Genomic DNA, 25,356 nt, shown 5'->3' on the forward strand with positions numbered 1-25,356 from the left:
TTAGTGCTACAAGCCAATGTTTACTGGCTCGGCGGTACGTGAATATAAGTTTATTTTTAGGGATGCACGATATATCGGCAGTGATATCGTTATCGGCCGATGTTAGTCATTTTTTAACATATCGGCATCGGCCCGATAAGTAAAACTGGTCCGATATTAACAGCCGATATTTATTTCCTAGTCTAGTTGCCGTTGTGTGTGTTTTTTGCCCATGCGCAGCTTGTTTGGTCATGTGACATTGTCAGTGACGCAGCCAGAGACGCACGGAGAGGCAGTACAGGAGTGTTTGTCACCTTAACTGAAAAGAATCAATGTCGGCGGATTTTTACGGTCTCAAATGAAGGTACTCGAATTGCAATATGCACTACTTGCAAAGCCGAAGTAATGCGGAGGATGCCGTGTCAAATCATTATATACATTATCGTAGCGAAATACAGTTTCTGTTGTGTTTTATTTGGCGTTCCGTAATCCCATTGAAACCGGAACCGGAAGCGGATATGTTTATGTTTGGTTGTAGTCTTTTCGCTCGGTTCTCCGGATCAACAGTAGGGCTAGAACCGAGTGAAAAGACTACAACCAACCTCCCTTGATACATTTGATTTAGTCTATTTCACAGATTTGAGTTGAAATTGACTTAAACTTGAAACACTTTTTGCAATTTATTAGACAAGTGTCTGGTTTCCAAGAATATTGGCAAATTTGATTTAAGTTATAAAACCTTGTCAAGATATTTTGATTTGTGATCGTTATTCTGATTTATGATCCAAACTTTTTCATAGATGCAAGTTGTAAAAGTAGCCTAAAACTAACACTGTTAGTAACTTGTGTTTGTTATGGATGCCCTGTAACTTGTTGAAGAAACAATGTATTTCGAAGTTTTGGTAAATAAATAAATAAATAACTTTTTTCATATTCACAGTGTTTACATGTTCTTCAGTATACAAAATCATCATAGAAACTTGTTTTTATACCAATATCGATATCGGTAAATATCGGTTATCGGGCGTAACAGCAATTTTAATATCGGAATCGGTCAAAATTTTCATATCGGTGCATCCCTATTTATTTTGATGGCATTAAGGTGTGCAGTTGTATCGAAACAGTTTTTTTAGAGGTTAGCAAACGGCCATAGGGGTTGAGTATTCCATTCTTCTTTTTCCCTGTGTGATTATAGTAATACCCTGCATACTCGCATCTCGGCTGTTGTAAATTGTTAACGTGCGTGTAGACTTACTCATCCGGGGCCGTATTCACAAAGCTTTTTATCTTACCGCTAGGAGTGCTCCTAACTCGCGCTAAACGTTTTTTCGCAGGAGTTTTTTCTTAAAAGTAATTCACAAAGCTGCTGAGACGTACTCATAGCAAGGATAAATCACTAAGAGTGAATTAAGTGACGTGCACGAGTTTAGAAGCGGTCAGTGCGGAATTGGTTGTTGAGTCCAGGCGGTCTCGTGAAAACTCATCTGCAACATCCCCGCAACATAGGCTACAAATAAAGACCTGCCAAATATTTATGGACAGTGCCGTTAGCATAATACACACATGATGACAAGTTTGCGCAGACAACAGTAATGACGTTGTATGCACGTTAAAAAGAGAGAAAGCAAACAATAAAAATAAGTAAATTGCATTATATCAAGAAGGTAATTTGAAGCACCCTGCAAACTATTGAGCATATTTTCAGTGCTTAATTTAAATATCAGCCCTTACCTCCGTTCAAGTCCTTCTATCATGATGATTGAAAGCGGAAAAAAAGACGTGAAACGCATGCGAAAGCCCAACTGGTCCCAGGACAAATTTCTACTGAGCTTTTCTAAACTTAATACAATTAATCATCTTATGATAAATGATGGATAGTAATCATAAGTAAGAGTAGTTATATATATTTATTACACAGCTCTTCTCAATGCTGTGAAGCGCTACGTTCACTTGCATGGGCCTTCACAACTTCCGGCGGTGAGTTATTTGATAATTCACCGTTGCTAAACATATAATTACCGCTGTCAAGGAAAGTGGATTTTTTTCGTTTTTGCAAGTAGCCGTGTAAGAATTAGGTTGTTTTCTTTTTTAACTAAATAAGGATCATTAATTTCATTAGTCATTTTTTTCAAAGAATTTTTTTCAATAAATAATGATTAAAGTGAATATTAATTTATATATTGCATAATTAACATTGTGTTTTAACCATCACTTATGTTTGCGATATTCTTAAATCGTCAGCATTTCAAAGTTGCATTTTCCCTGTTGTTAAATATCGAAGTGTTGCCAAACATTTTATCTCCAGAGAGGTTTGGTCATTCCCGTTTGTTGGGGACGGTATTGCATCCTGTACTAATTCAACCACAAATTTGATACCCTCACGAATTACCCTATATCTCTTTATCAATTAGCAGTCCTCCATTGTCTACAAAGCATTTCGTCTCACTGCAGCCATTTTCAGATTCTTTGTGAATAGATCTTACTGAGATAGGAGTCCTCTCGAGGACTTTTAAGCTCTTCTAGAATTAGGTGCTACTTTTAGGCCTAAAATATTTTGTGAATTGCTTAGTAAATTCTATTAGGAGTCCTAAATTTAAGAGTGACATGCCAATTATCTTTTCGGAGTTTCTCCTAAATTCACCACTTATGACCTACTTTTAGCGCTACGACTCTTTGTGAATATGGCCCCAGGAGTGACGTGAGAAAAACATTTTGTTTTAACATGCGAGTAGGCCAAGGCGAGATTCACTTACATTAGCAAAAGTTTGAGTTTCATAGAGGGCAGAGTATCTGCCCTCACACAATGTTATACCTGCACACACACCTTTACAACTACCCTCCCACACCTTTACAACTGCCCTCACACAACGTTACACCTGCACACACATGCAACGATACATCTGCAACCACACACACACACGTTACACCTGAACACACACTTACACCTGCACACACACTTACACCTGCACACACACTTACACCTGCACACACACTTACACCTGCACACACACACACACAGCTGACCTTTGACAAAAGAGTTCCCCTTGATGTCCTGTGAGAGACGCAGCGCCGCCCGGCGGGGGGCCCCTGGGGGCCCGGCGTCCAGCAGGTCATGGATGTTTTCATTGTAGATTTCACAGAAGGACACCCAGATGGAGAAGCTGGTGTCTGGGGCAACATCCAGCACCACTGGGTCCTCCAGCAGGGAGCCAAGAACACTGGGGCCTGCAGACAACACACACAACCCATCGTACCGACCATCTGCAACTATTGAATAATAGATATACAATTATAATAAACCAGACCATTGGATTTACCTTCTGAAGAGTTTTGACTGGTGGAACACAGCTGGCTGGCACTGGCCTTTTCACTCTAGACATACAGATGAGCAGACAGACAGATGGGTGAGACAGGTGCTTCCCCACTTGGAGCTGTCCGAGCCGAGAAACAGGCCGCAGTGAGACCGGTACGGAGACAGCAGACTGAGCCATGAGCAGTCTCAGAAGCAGTGAGGCCGGTTTCAGACACAGTGAGACAGGTACCAGAGACAGGGAAAGACGTGTCACCTCTTTGAGCTGTTTGAGGAGGGTGTTCTTGGCCAGGGCCTCCTCAGCCTGCTGTTCCCGGGTCAGTCTACTGAACTCTCTGCAGCGGTGTGGCTTCACGGCCATGTGCGGGGAGAGGCGTTCCTCCACACTACGGAACACCAGCTGTAGGGAGCGGGGCAGGAGGCCTGCATCCCCGTCGGGACCTGGCGACCAGACAAACACTATAACGCACTTCCACTTCCTCAGAATAAGGCAAGGCAACTTTATTTATATAGCACTTTTCATACACAAGGCAGACTCAAAGTGCTTCACATATAAACATTGTCATACAATTAAATAAAATAATAGGTAAGTAAAAGAAAAACATATGCAAAAAAATAGAATTTAAGGCATTTTAGTATTAAAATAGAAAATAAAGGCAAAGTTAAAAAAGCTTTTTTAGAAAGTGCAATGTCTTTCAGATTTAGCAGAAAGCTATAGCGAACATAAAAGTCTTCAGTCTTGTTTTAAAGGTGCTCAGAGTTGGGGCAAGTCTTAAATCCTCTGGGAGTTTATTCCAGCTATTTGTTGCGTAGTAACTAAATCCTGCTTTCCCATGTTTTGTGTTTACTCTGGGGATAATTAACAGATTGGTCTCAGAGCTTCTTAGTGGTCTAAAAGGCTGATGTAGTGGAAGCATATCAGTTAAATATTTTGGGCCTAAACCATGTAGGGATTTATAGGTAAGCAACATGATTTTAAAATCAATTCTCTGACCTACAGGAAGCCAATGTAACGATTTCAGAATTGGTGCAATATGATCAAATTTTTTGGTCTTTGTTAGAACTCTAGCAGCAACATTCTGAACAAGCTGAAGCTTCCTCAGAGTTTGTTTTGGGAGACCTGTAAGGAGACCATTGCAGTAATCAAGCTTACTAGTGATAAAGGCATGTACAAGTTTTTGTAAGTCTTCGGTGGACATGAGCCCTCTAAGTCTTGCTACATTTTTAAGGTGATAGTATGCCGATTTTGTAACTGATTTGATGTGACTGTCAAAATGTAAATCTGAATCCATGATAACCCCTAGATTTCTGGCTTTGATTGAGGTTTTCAGGGACAGAGAATGAAGGTGTTGGGTTACTTTAAGCCTTTCCGTTTTAGAACCAAATACAATTATCTCTGTTTTGTCCTCATTTAGTTGAAGGAAATTTCGGCACATCCATTCCTTCACTTGCTCAATGCACTGGCACAGCAGATCTATGGGCCGATAGTCATTTGGTGATAGCGATACATAGATTTGCGTGTCATCAGCATAGCAATGATGGTCAATATTGTTATTTTGCATGATTTGCCCTAGTGGGAGCATGTAGATGTTGAATAAAGAGGGTCCTAAGATCGAACCTTGTGGGACTCCACATGTCACGTTGGTTGATTCTGATAAAAAGTCGCCAATGGAAACAAAGTAGTTCCTATTTTGTAGGTAGGACCTGAACCAATTTAAGACAGTGCCTGAAAGCCCCACCCAGTTTTCTAACCTTTCCAGAAGTAATGTATGGTCTACAGTGTCGAATGCAGCACTGAGGTCAAGTAGCATTAGTATTGAGGTTTTGCCAGAGTCTGTGTTAAGACGGATGTCGTTTACAACTTTAATAAGGGCGGTCTCAGTGCTGTGCAGGGGTCGAAATCCTGATTGGAAGGTGTCATAGCAACCAGTTGATGCCAGGAAGTGATTTAGTTGCTGGAGGACAACTTTCTCAATGATTTTACTTATGAAGGGTAGATTTGATATTGGTCTGTAGTTGTTAATAATAGAGGCATCTAGGCTCCACTTTTTTAAAAGGGGTATAATAACTGCAGTTTTCAAAGCTTTTGGGAAATTGCCTGATTGGAGAGAGTTGTTAACTATCAGCAATATGTCTACTGCTTACGCAGTCGAAAACATTCTTAAAGAGGTTGGTAAGTATAGTATCAAGGCAACAGGTGGATGGCTTTAGTTGTGTCACAGTTTCCACAAGATTTTGAGAGTCTATAACATTAAAGCATGCCATCCTTGCCACGTAATTTTTGCCTGAACAGGGTGGTAGTCCAACATTTTTGTTTGACGTGGAGATATTGATGGCGCGTCTGATACCTTCAATTTTATCAATATAAAAAGCTGCAAACTCATTGCATTTCTGCGTGGAATGGAGATCAGGTGGAATTTCTGTTGGGGGGTTGGTCAGTCTGTCAACAGTTGCAAAAAGGGTTTTTGCATTATTAGTGTTGGTTTTAATGATATTGGAGAAAAATGTTTCTCTAGCATTTTTTAAGTCTAAATTGTAGGCACGGAGGCTCTCTTTATAGATATCATGGTGAATATGAAGTTTTGTTTTACGCCAGATGCGTTCAACCTTCCTGCATTCCTTTTTCTGTGCTGTTACAGAAGCAGCTTTTCTCCAGGGTGCCTTTTGCTTTCCAGAAATCGTTTTAACCTTATAAGGTGCAATGACATCTATGACTTTCAAAATTTTCAAATTAAAGTTTTCTACAAGATCATCAGCAGAACATGGGTTTAGAGGTGGTAGCAAGGAGATGGCCTTTTTAAAAAGTACATTAGAATCTTCATTGATATACCGTTTTTTGACAGTGTTTGATTTTGTCTGTATGTCGGGAATAAAAGATAGGTTAAAGAAAACACAAAAGTGGTCAGACAAGGAAGGATCAGTCACAGAGAGATCAGAAACATTGAGGCCCTTTGTGATAACCAGGTCTAGAGTATGCCCCTTACAATGAGTAGCCTCTTTCACATGTTGAGACAGTTCAAATGTGTCCAAAAAGGCAAAAAGTTTTTTTGCACACTTGTCATTCAAATCATCAGTATGAAAATTGAAGTCACCAGTTATAACTAGACAGTCAAATTCTGTGGAGATGCTAGACAATAATTCTGTGAAGTCATCGAAAAAATTTGCAGAATATGTGGGTGGCCTGTAAATAATTAATAGGAGAACTCTGGGGGAGCATTTCAATACAGCACTAAGGTATTCGAACGATGGAAAATCACCAAATAACATCTGTTTCCCCTGAAATACATTTTTAAATATAGCAGCAACCCCTCCACCTCTTTTTCCAGATCTACATGCATCAAAAAAGTTATAGTTGGGAGGAGCTGTCTCTATCAGAACGGTTGCACTGTTAATTTGTTCCAGCCATGTTTCAGTTAAAAACATAAAATCCAGTTTAGAAGTGGTAATAAAATCATTAACTAAAAATGATTTGTTATTAAGAGACCTCACATTAAGTAGAGCCATCCTGATGGTGTTGTTGATAGGCTTTAAGGTTGTTTTTGGTTTGGAGGCAATAGATATGAGATTTGTGAGGTTAGCAGTGTGTCTAAGTTTCCCTTTGTTTACTCTCTTAGTGGTTACAGCATGAATGCGAAAGTTGCCCTGCTTTGACGTAGGCAACCTTGGGTTCAGCAGATTATGTGAAACTTCCTTTATACTGTGTCTACGGCTGAACCCTTTTTTGTCTCAGTAATACTCAGGACTACTATCAGTATAGGGGGGGGGGGCTGGGGCGCCATCCTCTTGGGTGTTATCAGCCTGTCGCCATGATATGGCGATGCTATCAATGACGCAGATATTCCAACATATTCCAGTCTCTTATATTCGGCTGGAAAATCGCAAAGGGAGGAGACATTGGGGCTGGAGAGATAGCTGTGGGAGAGATGAGGCTGGAGGTCATCGTCAATGAGGTAATGCAGAGGAAGGGGAAGGGGGTGGTCGTTCCCCGCCAAGCCGGCCACCCCCCTCAGCACAGTGTTGATGACGTCGGGCGGGCTGTTGTCTCTCTTCAAGGTCTGTGGGCTGTCTGCTATCTGTGTGTCAGATAGTGGACATAGAGCACATTTGTGGGGGGGGGGGGGGGGGGGAGGCTGTAGTCTCGCTTCTTCTCAGCTCGCCTCAATGGCGACTGGTTATTGTTCCGTCTCTGTCCGCACTGTCCGTCCGGACGCATCTCGGGGCTCAGGGGTGCATGGGTGGCAGGCGCGTTCGTGGACTCTTGAAGTTGCAGGAACCGGTTCTTCAGTGGCAGGGTTAATTCGGGTGACGGGCTAATCCGGCTGATACATGTCTTCTTCTCAACCTGTGCTCTGATTGTGGCCTGTGCGTCAGACCATGGCTGTGGGCTGTCTGCTATCTGTGTGTCAGATAGTGGCAGAGTAGTTGTGTGGGGGAGGCTGTAGTCTCGCTTCTTCTCAACCTGTGCTCTGATTGTGGCCTGTGCGTCAGACCATGGAGATTTGTGGGAAAGCGAGAAAAGAAGATTGTCCCTCAACAGTTTTGAGCCTAACCTGTTTGGGTGTAGGCCATCTGCTCTGAAAAGATATTTGCGCCCCCAGAATAAGTTGAAAATGTCAATAAAGCCCCTTCCTCTTTCATTGCAGACTCTGGAAAGCCATGTATTCAGTGCAAGTAGATGACTGAATCTGTTTATTCCCCTGTCAACTGTTGGTATGGGTCCACTGATGAAAGACTTGATGTGTATTTTGTCCAGTGTATCCAATAGATCAGTGTAATCCCTCTTCAGAAGTTCTGACTGTTCTCTTTGAATATCATTAAATCCTGCATGCACAATAATCTGTGAGATTTTGGGGTTTTCCAATATGATTTTGGCTAGTTTATGGTTGATATCACTAACCATTCCATATGGGAAGATGCCTGTTTTGATCTTCTTACCGGTTATATCCTTGATAGTTGAGTCTCCTATAATCAGAGTGTCTGGTTCATCTGCTTTCTCTGAGATGGGCCCTTGTTGGACGGTGGCAGACACATGCGCAGCCCGCCTCCGTGGCGACTGGTTGTTCCGTCTCTGTCCGCACTGTCCGTCCGGACGCATCTCGGGGCTCAGGGGTGCATCGGTGGCAGGCGCGTTCGTGGACTCTTGAAGTGGCAGGAACCGGTTCTTCAGTGGCAGGGTTAATTTCAGTGATGGGCTAATCCGGCTGATACATGTAACTTTAGCTTTGGGTAGCTTAGCATTTGGTGTTGAGTGAACTTGTTGATTCACTTTGATATGTTGTTTTGGCTTAGCACCGACTCTGTGCCAGTGAGACGCAGCTGGAACTGTCTCTCTCTTGTCCAGCTTCGGGAAGGATACAGTGTAACTTTGATCATCTTGCTGTATCTGAGTGAGCTCAGCAAACTCACCCATCGGCACTGTATCCTGTAGGAGTCCTTTGCATTTTTCTACTGCTGCTAGTCTCGTTTCAAATAAAGCCAATGTCTGTTGCAGTTTGGTGCAGTCTGAGCATTTCCCAGTCTCCGTGCCTGAGATATCCGAATACAGAGGCATGTTGGCGATAGGAAAGTCCAAGGCTTTTTCTGCGGTCTGATCCGGGAGTAAAAAGTGCCAAAATGTATTGTTGAATCGAGCGATTGAGGACAACGGAAACAAACTATATACTGTTAGGTAAATAAAATAAGATAAAGTAGATCTGAACGATGAATTAAGTAGTTTTTTCCAATGCCTAGCGGAGCTTCGGGAAACATGACCTCTCTCTCTGCTCTCTGCTCCCTAACCCTTTAATATACCTTTAGACCCGTCACGGTTATACACACAATGAATCTACCTGCATACCTCAAACACCTTTAAAACACCTGTATGCCTCAAACGCAGCTTCCATGAGGGATTCCAGCGTTATGGATGCGACATTTGTACTCAAATTGAACAACAAAATGTTTCAGAGAAACTATCGGTTCAGCATAAATGAAAGCAGTCACATTAACTTTTAGGTTATTTTAAAGGTAGATGTTGTAATATGATTATGAAAACATCAGCAGAGGGTGTCAATAGAGTAATTCACCCCCACCGCCTAGCAGACTGAAACCTGTTGTCCTGTGAGCCTTTACAATTAGTAAATGTATGATGTAATATGCATTGATTACAATATGAATGCTGGATTTACTGAATCCTTCAATATAGCTGCAAAAAATACGCATTTTCTGAAAAATATTGATCAGATAAATTAACTTTGTGGCTGCTCCGGTAGAACAACAAGGGTTTAAGGTGTGGTGAAGGTGAGGGAGTGATGTAACAGACCCAGGAAGGTGAAGGTTTTGCCAGCGTTGGTGACACCGTACGTGAACACCAGAGAGTTTCCTCCTTCCAGAACATGTCTGACCAGATCCTTCACCGTGCCATCAAACAGGTCCAGCTGGCTGGTCTCAGGACCGTACACCTGCCCCAGGAACCAGATACACACAGTCAGTCTGCCCACCGAATAATACAGAAACACACTACAATAGCACTTCCATTTATCAAACAGTCAGGCACATAAGACCTCCAGGCCAGAACAGAGCTGGACTGTATGTAGGGGCTACAGACCTGTGTGTAGGGGCTACAGACCTGTGTGTAGGGGCTACAGACCTGTGTGTAGGGGCTACAGACCTGTGTGTAGGGGCTACAGACCTGTGTGTAGGGGCTACAGACCTGTGTGTAGGGGCTACAGACCTGTGTGTAGGGGCTACAGACCTATGTGTAGGGGCTACAGACCTATATGTAGGGGCTTTTCCCCTGTATTTTTTCGAACCCAAAGTAGCGCCACACTTTGCTTTTGAAATGGTCAGGAATGTCAATTTCTTTCTCCCCCTCGGGGGCTGTTGTCTGTGTTGACGCGGCCATTTTTTTGCTATAAAATACAAAAGTGGGGTATTGACCTGTGTGTTGGAGGTTCTGACCTGTGTGTTGGAGGTACTGACCTGTGTGTAGGGGGTACTGACCTGTGTGTAGGGGGTACTGACCTGTGTGTAGGGGGTATTGACCTGTGTGTTCGAGGTACTGACTTGTGTGTTGGAGGTACTGACCTGTGTGTAGGGGGTACAGACCTGTGTGTAGGAGGGGGTACTGACCTTTGAGAAGTGGAAGCGTTGGCCGGTTTGAGGGACAGACTTGTCGCTGAGTCTAGACGAGTTCCTGGGAGGCTTCAACAGCACCGTTTCAGGAGACTCCATGGTCACACAGTCCTACACACACACACACACACACACACACACACACACACACACACACACACACACACACACACACACACACACACACACACACACACACACACACACACACACACACACACACACACACACACACACACACACACACACACACACACACACAGAGAGACTGAGCATTGGCTAGTGATATAGTAGTACATATATATTGTAGTACATGCATTCAGATCGGTATGTTTAAGAGGTTGAAGTGACAGTTCATATCATTGGCGGCTGGTGATTTTTAAAGTGAGCGAGGAAGGACTGCGCGCTTGGTTGCCATTGGCCTGCTTGCACTGTTAGTGGCGTATGGTGGCATAAGTATTTGAGACTCAAGTTGTTTCAGGGTGTTTTGGAGAACTACAAAATAGCAGCGAGGGATGATTATGTGAATAAAATTGATACAAAACCACCAGTGGGAGCATTGTACTTTGAAAGCTGGTGGGCAGCATGTCTTTGAAATGGACTACAAGGGCAGAAGGAAAGGATGCAAAGTAAATTAGTCAAATAAGGCCAACTCTTGATTTGTAAAACAAAATAAAGAAATCTGGGATATCATTGGGCCTATTTTTACCCCTTAATGACTGAAGGTAATGGTTGTAATTTGGCTGTTTATTTTCAGATACATCTGTTTCAAGAAAAATGTCACAAGAGTCACAAGACCAAAAGTGATGCCATTAAAAATGCATCATTCACTAACATCCTTTCCACAATATCAAACAGAATGGTCACCGTAACAAACAATTAAAAAACAAAACATTATTTCACAACTATTTACATGAGCTGTAAGCCTAACATTGTTTGGGGCAAATGTGGATGTTAATGGATGTTTCAGAATGTTGGCCATGGTGTTAAGCCAATTAAGATTGAGGGACTCAATCTTCATGTGTTATGAAGATATCAGTGACCTGTTCATACCAAATTGGATCTTTTTCAAGCGATTTCAGAATAACAGCGTGTTTAGCTCAACGTTTTCGGCAACCTTACAGACGGCTTGGTAACCCAACAGAGGAGTGCCGAAAAATAAGCGTGGCACTCGGCGTGTTTATTTCGGACCTTGCCTAACTTTTGGTGGTGGAAGTACCAATATAAGCGAACAGGGTCGCACCGCACCGCTCGGTGGAAACGAGGCATAAGCCTGAGTGCCGGGTTCGTTGGTTCTCTTAGCCTAGACTTGAGGGGATAACCCCTCCCTCCGGCCTGCTCCACAGCCAGGGCTCCTGCTTATTGGTTCATAGCGCAGCCAGGGCTCCTTCTTATTGGTTCATAGCGCATCCAGGGCTCCTTCTTATTGTTTCATAGAGCAGCCAGGGCTCCAGCCTATTGGTGAAGAGATTCAAACCCCATAGCTAGTCACACCCACTCAGGAGGACTTTCCTCCTCTCCCCCATTGAACCCCATGTTATACACCTGCCGCCAACACTGCCGGGAAATGAATGGGAGTCAGTGGAGGCTGAGGGAGGAACTTCCTCAAGTAGTCATTTTCAATAGGTGTTAGGGGTGCTAAGGATATTTAAGGGCATTAATTCATTACAGTATTCTGGGAAATCTCCATTTTTTATTCTCAACAATGTTAAGCAGGATCCTCCTCCCTCTCCTCACTGGAGAAGCCTCCACACACACACACACACACACACACACACACACACACACACACACACACACACACACACACACACACACACACACACACACACACACACACACACACACACACACACACACACACACACACACTGATTTGACCACTCCGGTACATAGTAGTACCCGGTCAGAGTAGTGCTGGGCGATTAATGAACAGCTGGATACATTATTTTAGATTTGAACATTTTCCTTTAGACCATTTTGTGTATTTTTTTTTGTCGAAGTTTCTAAGTTCTCAGTTAAAAAAAACAATCTGGGAGAGACATGCTGAATAAATACATCATGTTTTCAAACTCTAAAATAATCGCTTGAATAATCGTGATTTCAATATTGACCAAAATAATCGTGAGTATGATTTTTCCCATAATTTAGCAGCCCTAGGTCAGAGTAGTACTTATTGGTACATGCAGTAGGAGTACCTGGTCATAGTAGTACTTATTGGTACATGCAGTAGAAGGAGTACCTGGTCATAGTAGTACTTATTGGTACATATTGTAGTACCTGGGACTCAGTGCTGTCGCTCTCTGCTGTGGTGAAAGGTCTGATCCTCAGGTAGACCTCCAGATGTTCCTTCACGTCCACCACCGCATCCTGCTGGAGTACACCGCCCAAGATACATCAGTGTTTCCCCCAGCACTGTGTTGTTAAGGCGGCCGCCTTGACAACAACAGGGCCCCACCTTGACGACCAATGTATATAAAAAAATTAGTGCTGTCAAGCGATTAAAATATTTAATCGCGATTAATGTCATAGTTAACTCACGCTTAATTTCTTTTATGCTAAATATCCCTTGATTTCTTTGTCCCATTAATTTTTCTCATTTTAATGCTCTTATCAACATGGAGAAGTGCATCGGCTTGCCTTGTGCAAATGTTTTTTTATTGATAACAACAATGGAATACACTGATCAAAACAGGACGATACAAAAAAAAAGCCAATAGTGCAATTAAACGATGAACATACAAACATACTGCCTTGAACATAGCAGTCAGGCTACTGCTTCTTTGTTTTGAGAAAAAAAAAAAAAGTTAAAACTATTAATAACGCGTTTAACTGACAGCACTAAAAAATATATAAAATTTTTTTTAATATATTTTTTTCAATTATTATGCATTAACAAAGTAGAAAACTCTTGTAGGGAAAGAAAACATACTTCCATCAGGTGTAAAAAATAAAGATCAATAATGCATCGGTAATACTGTTCACAACAATGGTCGTGTCATAAAGCTTTTTGAATTGAATTGAAATGGAGACAACCCCCCGCTCCTTGACCACATTGAATAAGACATTTACTGGGGAAAACACTGTATGAACGCCTCCTAGTACATACAACTCCTAGAATATACACCACCTAGAATATACACCACCTAGAATATACACCTCCAAACATACATTAACACCTAGCACATACACCACCTAGTAAACCATCCAACCTACATTACCTCTTAGCACATACACCTCCTAGAATATACACCACCTAGTAAACAACCTACAACATCCAACATACATTACCTTGATAACATATGTATGTTACGAGGTATGTTACACCTCTTGTAACATTACCCAGCTAGAAAATACACCAAGGACGAACAACCCCTAGTACACACAACACCTAGAGCACATCCTAGAACATACACCACCTAGAACCCCACCCAACACCTACATTTATATACAGGAAACCCCTAGACCAGGACATACACCATCTATCAAGAGATTGTCAGACATGGTCTGACACACTGGTGATGAAAGTCAGGGACGTCCCTAGGAATTCTGGGCCCCCTGACAGAATTCAGTTATAATCATTAAATATTGGGTAATACTAGGTCAAAATTGGGTAGCCATTATCATCAGTAATGAATAACAACTGAATAACAACATGATAAACCTACTTGCCTAGGCTACTTTGTACACTAGATATTTAGTTAGTATTTAGTTACACATTTACCTGGCTTGTAGTTACTTTAGACAGAAATAAGCTAATAGACTGTGACAGTGCTGCTTCTACTTAGACTGTCCTCTTTCTCCCCTTCTTCTATTTCAACCTCACTGGTTTCTTCTGTGGGTTCATCATGGCTTGAAGAGGGCCCTGACTCTAAGATACATCATATAATTCAGAATATGTCTCATAATTATCTGAACATATTAAACAATGTTGCCAACAGTCTATTTGATTGGATTGACGTGGCGTGGGCATGACTAAATATGTATTTGTATGTTTTGATTTGCGGCATTAGCCTACAATAAATAGCAGCTATTAATCTAAGGGTAGACTACTTGTCATTTTAGCGGACTCAAAACTTAAAAGTCAAGCTGACTTTAGACTGCTAGTGTAAGACACTAGCAGTCTACTCTGCACTTGCTTCACCACGAACTGCCTGGCTGCTACTTTGCTCTGCAGTAGCGTAAGACTTGGGCTCAGGGGCGTTGCTAGACCTAGAGTTTTACTGGGGCACAGGCCCCCAACTGCCAATACTTATTTTATTTTATTTTCTTACGTGGGCACAATATGAAATAGATGGATACAGAAGGGTATGTACGAGCTTCAAAATCATTGTCAGTGTCATACTGTAGGCTATATTAAAGCACTGGTAAAGGTAAAGATTCAAAGATAGATTCATGAGTACCGTACAATGATATGTATTTAAACACATACACATCTCAAAGATTTACAAATAAGGTAACTGACAAATAAACAAAAAGTCTCTTTATGGCCTTCACCTCTTTATCAGGAGAAGTCTACACATCTATATTTATTTAGAAGCTGTGTGGAAACAGCATAATTTTGCCAGAACGACATGGACTACAAAGGCCAGAAACAAGGTTTAAAATATAATTTCTGACTTAAGGTGAGGTGGCTCATTGTCACCAATCAACCTGGAAAATGTTATAGAACATCAAAGCTCTTAAATTTAACTAAATAAGGCCATACACTACTGCATAGAGCCTTTTTAAATTATTATTTTTTCACTATTAAGCTGTATCGCCACGCCTTCATGGTGGCAAAGCGGTCAATAATTTGGCTTAGACTCACTTTGCATAGTTGCTCCCTTTCAATGGACAAAAGAGAAAGTTGGTGAAGCCTTCCTTGCCCCATGGTTGACCTAAGCCAGGTGTGGAGCCTTCTCAACACACTGAAAGATTGCTCACAACTACAACTGTTTACAGGAATTGTGAGTGCAATCTGAATTATCTGTTTCAGTGTTGGGAACATTGTTGGATCCAGTATGTTAAAAACACCCTGTCTATCCATAATTTCCTTTTTAGTGTTAAGGAAGTTTTTGGCCACTAAAACTTCCTCAAATTTTGAAGATTATTCATTTTCCGTGTGTGTGTGTGTGTGTGTGTGTGTGTGTGTGTGTGTGTGTGTGCGTGTGTGCGTGCGTGCGTGCGTGTGTGTTATAAACCGACAGGCTACAGACGCTCAGTATTGAAAAACTGGTGCTATTTATGTGGGCAACATTCTCTAACAGCAATCAAGTTGTCATTGTTTGTGTCAAACAAGTTGTGCATTTGTTGTAACGTTAAAACAGGAGATGACTATACTCTGCGCTGTTTCCAGCTCCCAGCTCCCGTGGTTTCCAACGAAACATTCAGAAGAGTCACGTGGACGAATCCGGAAATAACTGATTTTTTTCATTGGTTGTTGCGTTAAATCTTACCCAGATACAGTAGTGCTATTTTCTGATTGGCTTTTATGTGGCCCCTTTCGTTTTTTGATTGGCTGGTAAGTGGCAGGCTCGACTGAAGACTCCCGAGGCAGCAGGAGATGCACTTGATGAATCCTGCCGATTCCATAGCGAGAGCGGCGCTTCTGCAGATTAATTTAATGATGATCAATGGAATTTTACTGGGGCACTGGAGACTTTTACTGGGGCACGTGCCCCAGTAAAAAGGGCCTGACGACGCCTCTGGGCTGTACCAAATAATGACAAATGAGAGGGTTGATAATAGGGTGAAGACTTTCTAATGATTTTGTACAATGGAATCACAAACCACAACAAAACAAACCACCTTAATTTGATGATTTAATCCGATTTGTTTAAATAATATCCGAGTTTTAATAATACCACCAGTGTCCTATGGGGCGCCCCCGTCAGTGCTGTGCCCCTGGAATCACCCTTATTAACCCCCCCCCCCCCCCCCCACAATTTTTCTCTTCCTTTGTATTATTCAAGCAGGAGAGCCGTACCTCAGAGTATGGGAGGGTGCTGAACTCCATGGACAGGTCCTTCTTCAGGTCCTCCACCCCTAAGGGCTCCACCTGCTCACGCCTGGTGTTGAAGCAAGACTCCATCATCAACCTGGGAGACCGGGAGCATACTTCAGTCAAACACCCTGGTTACCTTCAACTACCCACACTGGTTACATTCAACCTCCCACCCTGGTTACCTTCAACTACTCACCCTGGTTACCTTCAACGAACCAGCCTGGCTACCTTCAACTACCCACCCTGGTTACCTTCAACTAGAAAACAGAAACATGGAGTGACAGACTGACGGAGTTCCTTATCCTGCAAATAGTTGATTTGGTAACCAAAGGCATGCGATACAAAGATGATCCCGAAAAGGGGAAATACTGGTCGGTCAATCCATCATACATGGGATTAGACCTCCTGAAAAGAGCTCTGGAGGGAACGGGGGGTTGTAGCACCGATTTCCTAGCCGCTGGTACACGACGGTGACATCCAGTCTCTGGACTAAAAGACCGTCAACGCCTTGTTTTATTCATAGATGCGTCCACTCACTTCCATCAAAGAAAATACACGTCAAACTATTCCTTATTACCAAATAAATTCAACATACCTTTGGAAAGGCTATCACCGCGGAGCTAAAACAGTCGCGGTCTTATTTTGAATCCAACTCAGATTTGACCAATCACAACACCGCGGAAAATAATTTCTCTGCGGAAAGTAGAATGTTGTCTCCTGGCTGTTGGAGCACACTACCGCCGCCTAGCTGTGGACCGCCACCTGGCGGGCCTACTGCCACCTAGCGGAGGGCCACCGCCTAGCGAGCATGTGAACCCCGCCTGGCGGGCATGTGACACAAAATTGTTACAGAAGTAGGCCCTACACACACACGTGTGTCCACATGAAATACACACTGATACTTTGTTGTATCATTACATTTTTGGTTTCCAAGTAGCGCATTAAGAAAAGTTGGGGCTACCGTTACTGTTAAATGGACTCCTTGTTAACGAACAGCTGTGCTTCTAATTATTTCTGATCCTTGCATTGTTTTATGTAGGAACTTGGCTTCCCTGGTTCCTGCTGCAACCAACACATTTGACATGCGTAAACACTGTAACTGAAAAAGTTGGACTCATGTTTTTGTTGTTTTAACCTGGAATGTACAATGTTTATAAAATTATGTCTTAATCTCTCTTTAGAATGGTATCCTAATGTATGAAAGTCGCTGTTTATTCGCTAATCAAGGCAGCCCAGAATATGTGCACTTCTAAATATCAGGTAAAAAAATACAGCAATCGTAATTTAATAAATTATTTCAGTTTGTGGTTAGTCTTTTGCATCTGTACAAGAGGTTATCAGGGGACAGGAATATGGTCGGTTACTACAGCTGAACTCACTTAAACTCTTGCAGCTGCAGTAGTTAAATATTGTTGGATTGCCCTTTACGTCAGATAGCACCAATCAGCCACGCACTGAGTTCTACCTTTCTGAATCTGTGTGACCTTGAAATGTTCAAGGGTTATCAGGCTCATGAAGATCACCAACATGCAGGCCGTTATTTATATGTTATTAGTTTATGTCAAAATATGTATTTCCTTTCTCTTTTTGCAACAATTGTTAAACCCTTAATAAAAAAGGGTGCTAATAAAATCTAAAAATACAGTTTTCCCGTCTCAAATGTTAGTGCTAACAAAAAGGATTGTATTGATTTTTGTATTTGGACTATATTCTAACCAAATAAAAACTTGAATGTACTTTAAATTAATGTTAGCATATACTGTATGTTTGTGAATATGTGGCCTTCCAGTATTAGATTGATTTTTAAACAATAAAGTAGACAAAAAAAATTATATATTCTGAATACAAATCATTTAATGTTTGTCCTGTCACTAGCAAAGGGCCAGGTTGTGTTGGTATGCAACACAGACATACATCTAGTGATGCCTCTGGACACATCATCAGTGATTTATATGATATCTAATAATCTAAATCCCTAACAATTTTGTGAAAAGGCTCTTTCTATGGTGTCATAGACCAATTATCCATGCAACACAGCGACAGAGCAGTAAACTTTCACCCATACATTGATCCTCATCCTCTGGAAATAATGAAGGACAACAACGGACGACTCATGGTTAGTGTAAGAATGATACAATCTTTAATTCGTGCTTAATGAGACCTTTGTACAGTGCTGCAATCAGGAGCTTAAGTTATCAAGTCCCATAGATAAGAACAACAAATATGTGTGTGCAGTACTTCTTTCATACGTCCTTCTTCTTTCAAACTTTTTTTCAAACCAATGGATTATATAAAAAGGATCTCACAATCATTAAACAATGAAAAATATGTTGATGACCATTTATGTGTAAATATTAAGGTCATGCTGAGTGGCATTGAGGCACAATTCTAGAAATCATCAGTAAAGATAAATACACTAACAGCAACAAATACAAGCTTATTTATCTACATATTTTATATAAGTTAATTTATATACAGCTATTCGTTCATACACAGATAGGTATCTGTAATGGCTTTTATTAATATAAATATACAGTATATACATGCCAATAAAAACCCATCTGGATGAGTTGGAAGAAACGTGAGGGAATGAAGAAACGTTCACAGGTCGCAGTAATCTGAAGGAGCGACAAAGCATTTTGTGCTTGACCTTTGCCTGACAATATAGAGGATCCTTCTGATTGGCTTGAATGGCACTTGGTGGAATAGGCCTTAAGTCAATCCATTGGTGTATTAGTTTATGAACTTATAGCACAGCAATGCTTTCATCCCCCGACGCAACATTTGCATCAACAGCAATAGAGAATGGGAGACTTCAGCCAGTAATGTTAATATACCTCATTCCTATCTGTCGCAGTTTGAGATCAGGAATAAGAAAATATATGAGAGGGAAAGGTATAGTAAAGGTAGAAGACTAGGAGGAGTTATTAGACAAGAGTTCATGTGGTAAGAAAAGTAGGGCCTTGATGCCTAGAAGTGTTGAGTTAATTTACATTCTAACAGTGCAAATCATTAACCAACATCCGGAGGTAGTTAACTTGCCAAGTCTTATTAGTTAAAAATGTAGGGGAGTTAAATGTCTTTCTTGTTTTTATGGGTGTTATATTTACAATGTGGAAGTTATATACAAAGTTAAGAAGAGCGGTAATCCGGTGGTACTGGAGATTATCCAGGATCACATTCAGAATGAGACTCTTCTCCAACGGTGTGCAGTTTTCTAAATATTTCCCCTCACCCTCATGGGTGAGATTTCAGCTTGTACCTGAAGTCTACGTCATAGGTTGGCTGAAGGATGCCAAGGCCGGCACGTGATTGGTCAAGAGGAGGAACTTTGACGAGTGGGTCCAGTAGCTCCATCTCAAAGTAGGACAGTGCCAGAGTCAGAAACTGCTTGATCTCGTGGATGGCAAAGAAGCGACCTGGGCATTTGGTGACCCCGGAGCCAAAGGGCATGTAGTAGTAGCGCAGTCGTCGCCCCCCACGGAAGAAGGTGTTTTTTTCTTGACCGTCTTCATCCAGGAACCGGTCGTATTTATACTCCTTCAGGGAGGCACAAGAAATAAATAAAAAAGCTAATTATTCATTTCAATAAAATCTACTAAAGACAGCATTTTAACTCAAAGTATGATTGAAAATTGTATTATAGAGTGAGGAATATAGATTGTATATTAACATTTATTTATTTAAATCTATTCAAATACATATTTTTAACAGAAACACATGTGGCCATATCTTGTAATTGTTCATTTATAATATCGCTCATGGGTCTGATCATGACAGAGGCTTACATAGGGGTCTTCAAAGATCTCCGGGTCAAAGTGCAGCATGGGGGGGTACAGGGCGATGACATCGTCCTTTCTTATATGATATGCTTCCTGGTTGTCAAGGTGAAGCAGGAAGTTGTCCTTTGCAACGCGGACGTTCATGGAAGCACTGGATAGACGCATGGCTTCTTTAATGACGCTGTCTGGAATGGTAGGAAACAAGGTGTAGATCTTTTTAAACATGAGATACTTGGTATTGGGTTTTAAACATGCGATATTTGTATAGTAAAGTGAAGTCTCTGCACTTGGTGTACATAGGAGCAGATCTGGGGCACAGCGCTTATGTGTGTTCTAAACGTACCTAAAACATGCATGTTGTCCAGCTCTTCTCTGGTGAGGGTCAGCCTTGGCCCATTGGGTTCCGCCTGTTGACCGGTGCTCTGTAGAACTTTCTGAACCTCTTCACGGGCTGCTTTCATTGCATCTGGACTCCTGAAAATGCATGTCATTAATATTGTGGCCAATTATAAAAACTTGTGGAGTTGAAGTGTCTTTAGTACCCTTAACCCTCACTCCTGTTGGCATCAAAATAAACCACTGCTAAGATGGAGCTTCGCCCTCCACACACAACCGGTCCTAGAATAGGAATATAGGTGTGTGGAGAAGCCTAAGCCTCTCTCGATGCTGCAGTAGACCGCTGGCCAGACAGAGCTCTACACATCCACACACCCCTCCCCTCGCCTTTGTCCCTAGGTCATGACATCATCAGAGTCGAACGGTCACATAGTGGGGTTTTTACGGAGACTTGCAAAACCGTATGATTACGGTATACACTACAAAACCATGGCTGCATGGAGATACAACCAGCGATCCCATATTGTCTCAAGCTGCTAACTTCCCAGCCGTGGGATGGACCACAGGTGTCCCAGCGGACCAGTTACCTGATGAGGTAGAACAGGCTCCAGAAGGTGGCAGGCAGGGTGTTGGCCTGGGAGGCCCACAGTAAGGCCACGTGTGTCCGGGCCTTGCTGATGTCATTGAATGTGGATAGGGAGTCATTGAGGATCATTCTCATTGAGATGAGGTCCGAGACATTTTCTCTCTTGGACAGGTTGTCAGCATGCATGGTTTTGGCGAGATTCTGAAAATTAAGATAGTGATGATCAACTGACTGCAAATTATGTGATGGTTAAGATAAGTTCTTTTTTGCATGTTATATGTGCATGCCTGCAATTTGAACATGTAACTTGTAAAATAACAGGTCAAATAAGTAACCACTACAATGAATGTCGGGAACATCCACACACACTGGTAATTGGTCTTATAGATTGTGTTTCCTGTGCAGCACTGATTAGAAAATGTCTACTGACCTCTCTAGCACTGTGGGCACTCTTGAACACATGTATGGGCAGACCGGCCACTAATGCCGGGAAAATCTTGTCAAACTCCTTGAAGTTTTCCAAAGCGTTGAGGACAAGGGCCCTCTGAGCGGCCTGCCGGGCCTGAGGCTTATCCCTGCCCAGCTCCTTGCCAAAGAGAGTCAGGTAGCCAGACTCAAACATGACCTAGGAGATAAGGAGGCAGTGAGAGAATGAACAATGACATACATACAAAGTATGCAACCGTCAGCGGTTTGAGTTCCGTTACTGTTTTCTGAAAGTGTTGAATGACGTTGTTGTTACGAAGGAAACCCGACATGACTTCATTTGAATTTTCGTGTTACATACTACATGTATAAGATCAATAAAGGTGGGTAGGGGAGGGGGGTGGTGGGCAACAGTGGACCATTTCCCTGGATGACTTGGCCCGAAGCATTCAGATATATATATAAAAAAAACATTACGCCGGTTTTAACTGACAAATCTCACAAATCACTCACAAATCAAGAATTTCGGTCCTCCTGTCATATTGTTATCCAACCTTACATACGATCCATTATAAACCACCACCAGTGGCTTCCTCCTGTGCCCTAAGTCTGCCCTAAGTCCTAAGTTCTGCCAACCTGCTACAAGTTCCACGGACGGAGCGACGGACTTGGGGTGATCGGGCCTTCTCAGTTGCTGCCCCCACCCTTTGGAATTCACTCCCCTCCCACATCAAAGTCTCTCCAACCCTCTCTTCATTCAAATCTGCCCTCAAAACATACCTTTTCACACTAGCCTTCCCCACCTAACTCCCACCTTATTCTTCATGTTTAACCTCTGTTTTTCTTTTATTCCTAGTCTGTCTTACATAGTTTTGATTGCAATATGTAAAGCGTCTTAGAGTACCATATTAAGCGCTATATCAATTTTATTTATTATTATTATTATTATTATTATTATTAAGTCATGTTGGTCTATGAGTCAGACTGTACACCTTCTATATTACTGACCTTATAACAGAAGACAAAGATGCCGTCCACCTGCCAGCGTTCAGCGCAGGGCCGGACCGTGTCTGAATCCAGCATGATGTCCTGCAGGTGGCCCATCATGGCGTCAATCAGGGAGGGCAGGGCCTCTCCCTGCAACGTCTTCAGGAAGGTCTGGTGCAGGTTCTCTGTGGTGTGGCCATGGCGAGGATCAAAGCTGTCATGTCCAAAGGCCTGAAGAACCAATTATACAACTTCAGCAATCAGGATCATGCAAAACATTTGTGAACCATTTGAGCACAATTTGACCTACATTTCTGTGTAGTTGTAGGTTTATTTTTTTACTATAAATATACACAGTTATAGACTAAAATAAATTTCTAAGTAATTATGTACAGAGAGTATAACAGAGAGTATCCCCTTACTTTGACAGAGGTAGCAAAGTGAAATTTCATCCAATCCAGATGTCTGCCCTGACGAATGACGGCATGGTAGGAGAAAGGGTCGCAGAGGAAGTGGAAGTACTGTCCAGCAATTTTGCAGGTGAATATATGGCCATATTTTTTCTGACGGCTGCGTAGAAACTGAAGTGGGTTGGCACCAAACTGTAGGGCACAGCCCAGGTAGGGAATGAGGCCGTTCTCAACCGGTGGTTCTCCAGGATTCCTGTAAAGTAGGCAAAATGGAACATATTCAATAACATGCACAATCTTTGTTTTACCGTTCAGTTCTCCCGTACAGGCGCTGGTAGGTGATGATGCATCAAATGTTCTGTAAGTTCAGTTGTTGGTTTAGAGAGTGTATGTGTATGTTCGCGCTTCATTGTCAAGCAGCTAAAACCGGCAGACACTCGTAGCAGCCCCACAAAAAGTGTTGCTCATGAAGATGCTTTAAGTACCGCTGTTGAGGCTAAAGGTTAGAGGTGGAGGAAAGGTTTCATCACAAGGGGGCAAGATGGACTCAATGGGCCTTTTTATAATAAAGACCTTGGCACTGGCAAATGATACAAATCAATGTAAACCCATTTACTATGTGTTCCATCTTCCATCTGTGAATCGCTACGCTACTGTCTGATGTTTATCTCTCAGTAAAGGGACTTCAGCGGTGAGACAGAACAGCAAAAAGATTGCCTTTCACTAGTCCCTCTCATCTCCTGCCCTCGTAATAAACCTCTCACACCACCTGAAAGCCTCCTCAGACAGCCTCCCTACGCCTGAACAGGTGGAGGGACGCTCACATAGTATAACAATAATAAATATGTTTTATTTATTCACAGCAGATTGGTGAATCATTTAGAAATTACTTTGAACATAAATAAAATAACAATAGGTGCTATGGTAGAAATTAACCTTACATTTTATGTTAAACTATGATTATTATAAGGCCTACATATCATATAGATACTTTAGATGTTAGGTGTTATGTGGCGCCAGTGAGTGGGTTCACTCTATTTCTATCTGATGTACTCTCTGAAGACAATGCTGACATTCACACATGTGCATCATCTCTGTGTGCATAGAGATAATATATGTTATAAAAGGCACAGTTGTGACCTAGAAAACATAAGAATAGGCTGACATCCACACAGTATGACCCAAAAAAACATGCTATGCACATCAATATTTGATGAAAGTCCAACTTTGTATTGTGTAATGATAAGGAGCAGGACGAGAGTCATTCTGCAGTGTCTTTACCACTCAAATACCACTCGGTTTTGTTGTCTCTCGTTTGCGGGTTACAATAAACTCTCCATCTATACTTGACCCGGACTCTCCGATTCCTCTTGCGTATAGCTAGTTGAAGTGAATTAGATAAGTCGTTAATAGAAATCTACGACAGTGCTTGCAACTACAGTGCAGTGATAAACACTGTGCTTAAACTACATTGTTGCTCACTGACTTCAACCTTTTGCACACGTTATTATCAGGGGTGAAACATCCCATTGCAGTCACTACAAGAAAAACATAAAAGGTGTCTTACCTCCGTCGTATCCCTACAGCCAGCCAGAGGAGACAGCAGAACCCCACGAGGACTGCCCAGATCAGAGCTATGCTCAGCATCATCTTTATGGAGGTGTGAACGTGCTCCAGCAAAAGACTGATGATCGGTTTCTTAGTTTACTTGCTGAACTTAGATTATATTTTGGAAGAAAGGTGTAACTGATATTTCAATCACTTAATCAAAATGTGAAGGTTGACTGACGGAGTGATTGCCATCTAATCATATTACAATTAAATGTGAATGATGGGTTCAAAAATGTATTCCAATGCCTGACTCTCTACACTCAACGCTATCATTTCCAATGTGCTTCAAGTGTCACTGTGGTTCAGGTTTTTATACTTTTCTCTCTTCAGGCCAGAACCAGAGGAGAGTTGATGATGTCACCAATGGAGGAGTAGCTGACAGCTTCAAAACCCGCCCCTACCTCCTGTTCATGTCTGGTATCTCTTGGTAAATACTGTTGGACTCTCTCTAGGAAGCCTTGTTTCAAAACACTATCAAAATATGTACCCTGTGTATGTGTGTGTGGCCGTGCGTGTGTGTGCTTAGGTACAATGGCCTTGACTGTTGTCCATGAGCCACCTTACCTGAAGGACAGAGAACACTATGAACTACTATGATAGCACTGCTTGGTTGGCAAATAGATTCAAGGTTATCTATCAGTGTGTCTGAACCGCATGTATGTATTTATGACTGTACAGTTCGTGGATTCATATTACGCATGTGTATATATATATATATATATATATAATATATATATATATAGTGTACATGGAGATAAATATCAATCTTATATTATATATGCATATCTACACACACACATCCATATACAGCAGCAGGCTGAGGGAGATATTTG

The 25,356-nt window shown here is 41.9% G+C and overlaps 2 protein-coding genes across 16 annotated transcripts in view; both read right to left on the reverse strand.

The window, feature by feature from the left end:
* The window catches only part of kif20ba (kinesin family member 20Ba), a 48,463-nt gene extending 31,350 nt beyond the window's left edge, over nucleotides 1-17,113 (reverse strand). For 5 of the 15 annotated variants that reach the window (XM_060059782.1, XM_060059781.1, XM_060059772.1 and 2 more), the window contains exons 1-9: nucleotides 16,981-17,112; nucleotides 16,582-16,642; nucleotides 16,368-16,479; nucleotides 12,680-12,772; nucleotides 10,397-10,510; nucleotides 9,588-9,726; nucleotides 3,546-3,730; nucleotides 3,297-3,351; nucleotides 3,004-3,204 (exon numbers count right to left, since the gene is read on the reverse strand). In XM_060059782.1, the coding sequence (XP_059915765.1) occupies nucleotides 3,004-3,204; nucleotides 3,297-3,351; nucleotides 3,546-3,730; nucleotides 9,588-9,726; nucleotides 10,397-10,510; nucleotides 12,680-12,772; nucleotides 16,368-16,475 (895 nt within the window). In that variant the 5' untranslated portion in view covers nucleotides 16,476-16,479; nucleotides 16,582-16,642; nucleotides 16,981-17,112. The other 10 variants (XM_060059779.1, XM_060059780.1, XM_060059777.1 and 7 more) reach the window with 9 other exon arrangements.
* Nucleotides 17,114-18,511: 1,398 nt separating this feature from the next.
* LOC132463527 (cytochrome P450 7A1) lies at nucleotides 18,512-24,818 on the reverse strand. Its single transcript, XM_060059787.1, has 8 exons — nucleotides 24,480-24,818; nucleotides 22,925-23,165; nucleotides 22,524-22,733; nucleotides 21,520-21,714; nucleotides 21,091-21,290; nucleotides 20,511-20,641; nucleotides 20,174-20,352; nucleotides 18,512-19,925 (listed from the first exon to the last, which is right to left on the reverse strand). The coding sequence occupies exons 1-8, from the start codon at nucleotides 24,560-24,562 to the stop codon at nucleotides 19,623-19,625; spliced, it is 1,542 nt and encodes a 513-aa protein (XP_059915770.1). The 5' UTR covers nucleotides 24,563-24,818; the 3' UTR covers nucleotides 18,512-19,622.
* Between the last annotated feature and the right edge of the window lie 538 nt (nucleotides 24,819-25,356).

This window comes from Gadus macrocephalus, chromosome 8, assembly GCF_031168955.1.
Source record: "Gadus macrocephalus chromosome 8, ASM3116895v1".
Lineage (NCBI taxonomy): Eukaryota > Metazoa > Chordata > Actinopteri > Gadiformes > Gadidae > Gadus > Gadus macrocephalus.

What these genes read in the sequence shown, in the direction of transcription:
- LOC132463527 (XM_060059787.1), bottom strand. Translation starts at nt 24,562, where the DNA reads ATGATGCTGAGCATAGCTCTGATCTGGGCAGTCCTCGTGGGGTTCTGC. An exon ending in GCTGTAGGGATACGACGGAG is followed by an intron (nt 23,166 to 24,479) that starts GTAAGACACCTT and finishes CCTACTTTACAG; the next exon opens with GAATCCTGGAGAACCACCGG. An exon ending in ACTTTGCTACCTCTGTCAAA is followed by an intron (nt 22,734 to 22,924) that starts GTAAGGGGATAC and finishes TTGGTTCTTCAG; the next exon opens with GCCTTTGGACATGACAGCTT.